Source organism: Rhincodon typus, chromosome 7, assembly GCF_021869965.1.
Source record: "Rhincodon typus isolate 14 chromosome 7, sRhiTyp1.1, whole genome shotgun sequence".
NCBI classification, from domain to species: Eukaryota; Metazoa; Chordata; class Chondrichthyes; order Orectolobiformes; family Rhincodontidae; genus Rhincodon; species Rhincodon typus.
Genome location: NC_063338.1, coordinates 3,002,062 through 3,012,192, shown reverse-complemented (window position 1 = coordinate 3,012,192; position 10,131 = coordinate 3,002,062). Strand labels below are relative to the sequence as shown.

At 46.0% G+C, this 10,131-nt stretch overlaps 1 protein-coding gene across 1 annotated transcript in view; it reads left to right on the top strand.

Annotated features, from left to right (window-relative positions):
- cps1 (carbamoyl-phosphate synthase 1, mitochondrial) overlaps window positions 1-10,131 on the top strand; it is a 176,671-nt gene that overhangs the window by 32,223 nt on the left and 134,317 nt on the right. Inside the window, exon 7 of the mRNA XM_048598668.1 lies at window positions 720-809. Coding sequence (XP_048454625.1) covers window positions 720-809 — 90 coding nt within the window. The remainder of the gene's footprint in view (window positions 1-719; window positions 810-10,131) is intronic.

Sequence of the window (10,131 nt, the reverse complement as noted above, 5' to 3'; positions counted from 1 at the left end):
GGTAGAGAAGGGTCTAGGCCCGAAACGTCAGCCTCTCTGCTCCTATGATGCTGCTTGGCCTGCTGTGTTCACCCAGCCCTGCACCTTGTTGTCTCGGATTCTCCAGCATCTGCAGTTCCTACTATCTCTCTCAAAGAAGAGGGATATGTTTTTGAAATATCAGGGAATTGATAGCTATGCTGAGCTGGCACAATAAAGGAGTTGAGGACTGGGACAGAGACAGGCTGAATAGCCTACTCCTATGTCTTTTGTGATTCTTGAGGGTTAATGGCAGGCTGGTTCTGTTGTTTGGAGACTGGGAGTGGGAGTGGCGGGGTGGGGAGGAAACATGGGGTTTGGGATACAATGTGCTGTGGGGGCTTAGGCAATGGGAACAGATGAGTGGCAGGGTCTTGAGAAAGTTTGGGGTTTTCCTGGGAAATGAGGGCAGCAGCTAGGGTGGACATGGGATGCTGCTATTTTGGGGGCTCAGGATAGAAAAGAGCCCTCTACCCATTGTGCTGAGGCTGAGAACTGAAGTTATTCTGATGGCTATGATGTGCTTGTCTGAAATTCTTTAACAAGGCCAGTGAATATCTAACAATGTTGACAGCGTGCCTGTTGGAGTAAGTGGTGTGTAAAGTGATTGTAAATCTGATATGATGCCACCTCTGTTAACATTAACATTTTTCCAGTTCTAAATTCATGGGTGATGACTGTGACTCTCTGTATTTTGGCAGGAAATTAAAGTCTATGGCAAAGGGAATCCAATCAAGATTGTGGCAGTGGACTGTGGTATAAAGCACAACATAATCCGCCTTCTTGTGAAGGTATCACTTTCTGTCTGTCAGCCAGCCTCTCGAGCAACAGCACCTTGTACTTGCAATCTAGCTATGGTGTGATAATATTTGGGAAACTCCAGTGTCATTTATAGCAGGATTTAACAAATGTCTTTGATTCCTCTTATAGGACAAAAGTGAGGTTTAAGATTTATCCAGAGCACGTATAAGTCGACCAATGCTCAGACAGTTCCTAGATTCATACAGCGCAGAAAAGTTCCTTTGGCTCATCGAGAATGCACCGATATAACTGACACTAAAGGCGTGCTAATTCCAATTTCCTGCACTTGTCCCATATCTTTGAATCTTATGATATTTAAAGTGCTAATTCAAATACTTTTTAAAGGTTGTAAGGTTTCTGGCCTCCACCACCTTCCTAGGCAGTGCATTCCACATTCCCACTACCTACTGAAGGAAAAAGATTTTTCCCAAATTCCCTCTGAATCTCCTGCCCCTTACCCTAAAACCATGTTCTTTTGTGATTGATACCTCAACCAAAGGGAACAGCTGCTTGTATTTACCCTGTCCATACCCTTTATAATCTTATACACCACAATCGTGTCTTCCTTTAGTCTTCTCTGCTTTAAAGAAAACAATCCAAGCCTATCTAATCTCTCTTTTATAGCTGAATTTCTCCATTCCAGGTAACATCCTCGTGACCTTCCTCTGTACCCCCTCTAGTGCTATCACATCCTTCTTGTAGTGAGGTGACCAGGACTGCGCACAGTATGCCAGCTGTGGCCAAACCAATACTCTGTACAATTCCAATATTACCTCATAAAAACCAAAAGAACTGTGGATACTGTAAATCAGGAACAAAAATAGACATTGTTGGAAAAGCTCAGCCCGTCTGGCAGCATATGTGAGGAAGTCAGAGTTGATGTTTCGGGTCTACAGGCGTTTCCTCACAATTTATAGTAGCTACATGCAGAAGATAGGGAGGAGGAGGGGATAGGGACTAAACGATAGGTGGAGATAGAGCCCAAAGTGGGGGGGGGGAGAGAGAGAGAGAGAGAGCAGTTGGACAGACAAAGGAGCTGATAACGATCTGGCTAGGAGGGTGAAAGGCTATTAATGGAACTGTTAGTGACTAACAATGGGAAGTGTGTAATGGCAGACTGTGATAACGAAGCCTGGTATGTGAGATAGGTGGTTAGGACATGGGAGCGTTTAGGCCCTAAAATTATTGAACTCAATATTGAGTGCAGAGGGTTGCAGGGTTCCCAAGTGGAAAATTATGTGTTGTTTTTCCAACTTATGCTGAGCTTCACTGGAGCACTGCAGCAGCCTGAGACAGATGTGTTGGCCAGGGAACAGAGTTGTCTGTTAAGGTGGCAGGCAACTGGAGGTTCAGGGTCTATTTTGTGAGCAGAATGTAGATGTTCTATGAAGCAGTCACCCAGTCTACGCCTCGTTTCCTCAATGCAGAGGATACCACATTGTGAGCAGCGAATGCAGTAGACTAGATTCTAGGAAGTGCAGGTGAAATGTTGCTTCACCTGGAAGGTATGTTTGGGGAGGGATACTGGGGAGGGAGGAGGTAAATGGGCAGGTTTTACATCTTCAGCGGTTGCAGGGGAAGGTGCCGTGGGGCCGTGGGGCTGTGGGGTGTGTTGGGAGTGAAAGAAGAGTGGAACAGGGTGTCCCGGAGAGCACGGTTCCTGTGGAAGGCAGACAAGGGAGGGGTGAGGAATATGTGTCTGGTGGTGGCATCTCACTGGAGGTGATGGAAATGGTGTCTGATGATCTTCTGGATGTCGATGCTGGTGGGATGACAGGTAAGGACAAGGGAAACCCTATCGCTGTTGCGTGACGGAAGAGATGGGGTGAGGGCGGAAGTGCAGGAGATGGGTCAGCCCTGGTTGAGGGTCCTGTTGACAACGGTGCTGGGGAATTCTCAGTTGAGGAAGAAGATGGACATTTCAGGGGCTGCCTTGTTGAAGTTGGCCACATCTGAACATATGCGATGGAGACGGAGGAATTGAGAGAATAGAATGGAGTCTTTGCAGGAAGCAGGGTGCAAGGATATACAGCCCATGTAGCTGTGGGAGTCAGTGGGTTTATAGTGGATTTAATGGCCAGTCTATCCCCAGAAATGGAAACAGATGTTGAGGAAGGGAGGGGAGGAGTCAGAGATAGACCAGGTGAAAGTGAGGGAAGGATGGAAATTAGAAGCAAAATCGATGAACTTTTCCAATTCCGGATGAGAGAGAGAAGCAGCATCGATGATATCATCGATATATCGGAGACAGAGTTGTGGGTGGGGGCCAGAACAGGACTGGAACAAGGAATGTTGCACGTACTCCATGAAGAGACAGGCATAATTGGGGCCAATGTGGGTATCCATGGCCATGTCTCTGACTTGAAGGAAATGGGAAGAGTTAAAAGATAAGTTGTTGAGGGTGAGGACGAGCTCAGCCAAGCGGAGAACAATGGTGGTGGGTGGCGACGGCTCCGAGCTCATCCTCGTCCTCAACAACTTGTCTTTTAACTCCACTGATTTCCTTCGGGTCAGGGGGGTGGCAATGGCTATCCACATGGGCCACACCTATGCCTGTCTTTTCGTGGGCTACGTGGAACATTGCTTGTTCCAGTCCTATTCCGGATTCCATCCACAGCTGAGATGAATCGATGGTGCTGCTAGCCTCTCTTGTCTGGAATTGGAATAGTTCATTGATTTTGCTTCCAATTTCCACTCTGCCATCACTTTTACCTGGTCCACCTCTGACTCCTCCTTTCCCTTCCTCAACATCTCTATTTCCATTTAGATCGTAGAATCCCTACAGTGTGGAACCAGGCCCTTTGGCCCAACAAGTCCACACAGACCCTAAGAGCATCCCATCCAGACCCATCCCTCTATAACCCACCTAATCTACACATCCCTGAACACTACAGGCAATTTAGCATGGCCAACCCACTTAGCTTGCACATCTTTGGACTGTGGGAAGAAACCGGATCACCCGGAGGAAACCCACACAGACATGGGGAGAACATGCAAACTCCACACAGACAGTCACCTGAGGGTGGAATTGAACCTGGGTCCTGGTGCTGTGAGGCAGCAGTGCTAACCACTGTGCCACCGTGGCGCCCACCGTTTCTGGGGATAGACTGGCTATTAAACGCACTGACTCCCATAGCTACCTGGACTATACATCCTCACACCTTGCTTTCTGTAAAGTCTTACAAAAGATAAAAGGTATATTTGTCTTACAAAAGAGAAGTACAGCACAGGAACAGAACCTTCAGCCCTCCAAGACTATGCCGATCATGCCCTGACGAAACTAAAAAACAAACCTTCTGCCCTTATTTGGTCCATATCCCTCTATTCCTTCCCTATTCATGTAACCGTCCAGATGTCTCTTAAATGTTGTCAATGTGCCTGCTTCCACCACCACCTCAGGCAGTGTATTCTCGGCTCCTCCCACTCTGTGTGAAAAACCTTCCTTGCACATCTCCCTTAAACTTTTGCCCTCTCACCTTGAACCAGTGGCCCCTTGTAATTGAAATATCAACCCTGAGGAAAAAGCCTCTGACTATCCAGCCTATCTATGCCTTTCATAATTTTGTAGACCTCTATCAGGTCCCCTCTCAGCTACCGTCTTTCCAGTGAAAACAATCATAGTCTTTTTAACCTTTCCTCATAGCCTATGCCTTGGAGACCAGGCAGCATCCTGGTGAACCTTTTCTGCACTCTCTCCAAAGCTTCCACGTCCTTCTGGTAATGTGGTGACCAAAACTGTACACAATACTCCAAATGCAGCCTCACAAGGGTTTTATGTAGCTGCAACATGTTTTGCCAACTCTTATATTCCATGCTGCAGCCGATGAAGGCAAGCATGCCATATGCCGTCTTAATCACTTTGGCCACCTATGTTGCCACTTTTAGGGAACTCTGGACCTGCACGCCCAGATCCGTTTGTATGTTAATATTCCTAAAGGTTCTGCCATTAACAGTATAGTTCACACCTAAATTTGATCCTACAAAATGTATCACTTCGTATTTGTCTGGATTGAACTCCATCTGTCATTTCTGTGCTCAAGTTGCCAATCTATCTATATGCTGTTGTATCCTTTCATAGTCATTAGCACTATCAGCAACTCCACCAATCTTCATGTCATCTTACTAATCAAACTTACTAATCAAACCACCCACCTTTTCCTCCAGATCATTTATATATTCTACAAACAACAGAGGATCTCAGACTGATCCCTGTGGAACACAACTAGTTACCGGTCTCCATTCTGGAAAAACACCCTTCCACTGCTACCCTTTGTCTTCTATGACCAAGCCAGTTTTGCATCCATCTAGCCAGCCTACCCCGAATCCCATGTGATTTTAATTTTTATACCAGTCTGTCATGTGGGACTTTATCGAATGCCTTACTAAAGTCCACATAAACTACATCCACAGCTCTTCCCTCATCAATTATCTTTGTCACCTCTTTAAAAAATTCATGAGACATGATCTTCCCCATACAAAACCATGCTACCTGTCAGTAACTAGTCCATTTTTTTCCAAATGTGCATACATCCTGCCCCTCAGTATCTTCTGCAAGAGCTTCCCCACCACAGGTGTCAGACCCACCAGCCTGTAATTTCCTGGATTATCCCTGCTTCCTTTCTTAAACAAGGGAACAACTTTGGCTAATCTCCAGTCCTCTGGAACTTCACCTGTGGTCAAGGAGGATGTGAAAATATCTGCTAATGCCTCAGCTATTTCTCCCCTTGCCTCTCGCAGTAACCTGGGATAGATCCTATCTGGCCCTGGGGACTTGTCTACTTTAATGCAATTTAGGATCCCCAAAACTTTGTCCTTTAATATGGTTACATTCTCTGGAGTATTCACACACTCATTCCTGACCTTAACATCAGTCATATCCTTCTCTTCGGTGGATACCGATACAAAGTACTTACTAAGGATCTCTCCCACTTCCTGTGGCTCCACGCATAACTTCCCTCTTTTGTCCTTGAGGGGGCCTACTCTTTCTCTTGCTACCCTCTTTTTTATTTCTAATATGTGCATTAAAAGTTGTGGGATTCACCTTGACCCTGTTTGATAAAGACATTTCATTGCCCCTTTTAGCCTTCCTAATTCTGTGTTTAAGTTCCTTCCTAATTTCTCAATATTCCTCAAGGGCTTTGTCAGTTTGTAGCTGCGAAGACCTATCATATGCTTCCTTTTTCCTTTTGACTAAGTGTATAATTTCCCTTGTCAGCCATGGTTCCTGAATCCTGCCATTGCTATCCTTCAGTTTTGCAGGGACATGCATGTCCTGCACTTTAATCAATGGTCTTTAAAAGCCTCCCACATGCCAGATGTAGATTTGCTGTCAAATAACTGCACCCAATCCACATTCCTCAGTTCGTGTCTAATTTGAATGTAATTGGCCCTTGCCCAATTAAACACCCTCACGGAGGGCCACTCTTGTCCTTGTCCATGACTACTTGAAATCTTATGGAATTATGGTCACTAAGCCCAAAATGCTGTCCTAGTGAAACATGGATAATCTGTCCTGGCTCATTCCCTAGTACCAAGTCTAGTATGGCCTCCTCTCTGGTTGGATGGGCAACATACTGTCTCAAAAAGCCTTCTTGGACACATCTAACAAATTGCTCCCCATCCGGGCTGCTGGCTCTAAGGGAGTCCCAGTCAAGAAGAGGAAAGTTGAGGTCATTCGCCACAACTACCCTGCTGTTTTCACACCTTTCTAGTATCTGACTACATATCTGCTCCTCTGTCTCATGTGGGCTGTTGGGAGGTCTGTAGAAAACTTCCAGTATTGTGATTTCACCCTTCCTATTCCTGAGCTCCACCCATAATGCCTCACTGCAATATTTCTCTGATGTATCTTCTCTCAACACTGCTGTGATGAGATCCCTAATTCACAATGCAACTCGCCCACCCCTTTTGTTTCCCTTTCTCTCCCGTTTAAAACAGCAATATCCCGGAATGTTAAGCTGCCAGTATTGTCCCTCCTTTAACCATGTCTCCGTAGTGGCAATAACATCATAATTCCATGCAGTAATCCATGCTCTTAGTTCAACTGTCTTACCTGTTATACTTCATGCACTGAAGTAAATGCACTCCAGACCTTCAGTTCCTTTGAGCCCTGTGACTTCCTTCTGCCTGCTCTTACTCTGTGCTATGCATATCTCAGTCTCTCCTTTGTCCCGAGTCCCTGCACTTACTGGCCTGTTGTTCTGGTTCCCACCCCCCTGCCACTCTAGTTTAAACCCTTTTGAAGGGCTCTAGCAAACCTCCCAGCCCTCCAGTTCAGGTGCAACCCGTCCTTATACAGGTCCCAATTTCCCCAGAAGACATCCCAATGATCCGTACGTTCAACTGTACTCTCTCTCTCTATTCCTAGCCTCAGTAGGCTGTGGCATAGGTAGTAATCCTGAGATTACTACACTGGTAGTCCTGCTTTTTAGCTCCCTACCTAACTCCCTGAATTGTCCTCACAGGACCCCTTCCTTCTTCCTACCTATGTCATTTGTGCCAATGTGGACAATGACTTCTGTCTGTTTCCCTTCCTGTTTCAGGTTGTCCTGTGTCCGCTTTGTGGCATCCAGGACCCTGGCACCTAGGAGGCAACACACCATCCTAGAGTCTTGTTCACGGCCAGAGAAACACCTGTCTGTGCCCCTGACTATCGAGTCACCTACTACTATCGCTCATCTGGACTTTTCTCCACCCTGCTGTACAGCAGAACCAGTTGTGGTGCCATTGGCCTGTCTGCTGCTTGTACCGTCTCCTAAGTGGCTAACCACCCTGAACAGTGTCCAAAACGGAATACCTGTTTGAGAGGGGAATATCCACAGGAGACTCCTGCTCCATCTACCTCCCTGTCTTGGCAGTTACCTATCTATCTGTCTGGACCTGTGGTATTACCACATCCCTAAAGCTAGTGTCTATCACTCTGCCCCATTCTATTCCATTTTCTCAGTTCCTCTGTCTCTGTCGCATATGTTCAGATAAAGCCAAATTCAAAAAGGCAGTATCCAAAATGTCCACCTTCTTCCTCAACTGAGGATTCCCCAGCACCGTTGTCAACAGGACCCTCAACCAGGTCCGACCCATCTCCTGCACTTCTGCCATCACCCCCTCTCTGCCCTTACGTAACAGCGATAGGTTTCCCCATGTCCTTACCTACCATCCCACCAGCATCCACATCCAGAAGATCATCAGGTACTATTTCCATTACCTCCAGTGAGATGCCATCACCAGACACATTTTCTCCTCTGCTCCCCTCCCCTTCCTTGTCCACCTTCCGCAGGGACCATTCCGCCTGGGACATCCTGGTCCTCTCCTCCTTTACTCCCAACACCACCCCCCAACAACCCCACGGCACCTTCCCCTGCAACTGCCAAAGGTGTACCACTTGCCCATTTACCTCCTCCCTCCCTAGTATCCAAGGGGCCCGAACATATCTTCAAGGTGAAGCAACACTTCACCTGCACTTTCCAGAATCTAGTCTACTGCATTCGCTGCTCACATTGTGGTCTCCTCTACCCTGGGGAAATAAAACGTAAACTGGGTGACAGCTTTGTAGAACATCTATCTTCAACTTGCAAAAAAGACCCTGAGCCTCCAGTTGCCTGCCACTTTAACATACCACTCCGTTCCCTGGCCAACATCTCTATCTCAGGCTTGCTGCAGTATTCCAGTGAAACTCGGCGTAAGCTGGAAGAACAACACCTCACTTTCCACTTGGGGACTCTGTAGCCATCTGGACTCAATATTGAGTTCAATAATTTTAGGGCCTAGATTCTCCCATGTCCTCGCCTCTTACCCCACCCACCAGGCCTTGTTATCACATAGTCTGTCATTACACACTATCTATTGTTAGTCACTAACAGTCCCCACTAACAGCTATTCATCCTCCTAGCCAGATTGTTATCAACTCCTTTGTCTATCCAACAGCTCCTTCTCTCTCTTTGGGCTCTATCCCCACCTATCGTTTACTCCCTACCTCCTCCCCTTCCTATCTTCTGCATATAAACATTTTCCTAGCTACCATCAATTCTGAGGAAAGGTGACCCGACAAGAAATGTTAACTCTGACTTTTTTTTTCTTCAGATGCTGCCAGACCGGCTGAGCTTATTCAGCAAGTTCTGGTTTTGTTCCAACATTACCTCCTTGATCTTGTACTCTACGCCACGACTGATGAAAACAAGTGTCCCAAATGCCCGAACTATCTTAATCATGTCTCTGTCGAGTTCAGCGATCTGTGAATAATTACCCCAAGATCCCTGTGTTCCTTTAAGCCAAGCAGTGTCCTGCCATTCATTTAAATGTTCCCTCATCTTGTTTCTTCATCCAAAGTGCAATACCTCACACTATTCAGGGTGAAATACCATCTGCTGCTGGTCTGCCCATCTGACCAACCCATCAAATCTTCCTGTAACCTGCACTGACCTTCTTCATTATTAATCACTCTGCTAATCTGCAGATTTGCTTAATATTCCCCCACATTTTAGTCTATATCATTTATGTATATAACAAAGTACTGATCCTTGTGGTGTACCATTGGACACTGGCCTCCAGTCACTCGAACAGCCTTCTACCACTAACCTTTATATCCTAGTACTAAGCCAGTTTCTGAACCATCTCACCAAGTTTCACTTAATTTCATGTGCTTGAACTTTCTTAATCTGTATCCCATGTGGGACCTTGTCAAAAACTTTACTAAAATCCATATAAACTGCATCAACTGAACTTCCCTCATTCACAGACATGATCACATTTACAAAAAAATTCCAAAAAGTTTGACAAAGGCATTCTGACTATCCTTAATTAACCCATGCCTTTCCGAGTGACTATTATTTCAGTCCTTCAGAATTTACTCTACCTCCAACTGATGTAAGACTTACTGGTTTGTAATTTCCTGGTTATCTCTACCACCCTTTTTGAAAAGTGAAACCACATCGGCCATCTGGCATGTTACCCCCCACCCCGCCCTGGTCAGAGAGGAATTAAAAATTTATGCCAGAGCTCCTGAAATTTCCTGCCTTGGCTCCCACAGCAGAATGTGATGCAGTTCATCTGGGCCAGGGAATTTGTCCATTTTTAAGCCCGACAGAGCCTCAGGTGCCTCCCATTTCCTATGTCAAACTGTGCAAGTTCTCACAGTCCCTTTTCCTGAATTCCATACCTACGTTCTCCTTTTCCAGAGTGAAGACTGAAGAGAAATATTAATTTAATATCCTTCTAATATCCTGCGGCTTCACACACAGGTTGCCCCCTTGCCCCTAATGGGTTCTACCCTTTCCCTGGTTAATCTTTTCTCTTTAATGTATCTATAAAATATCT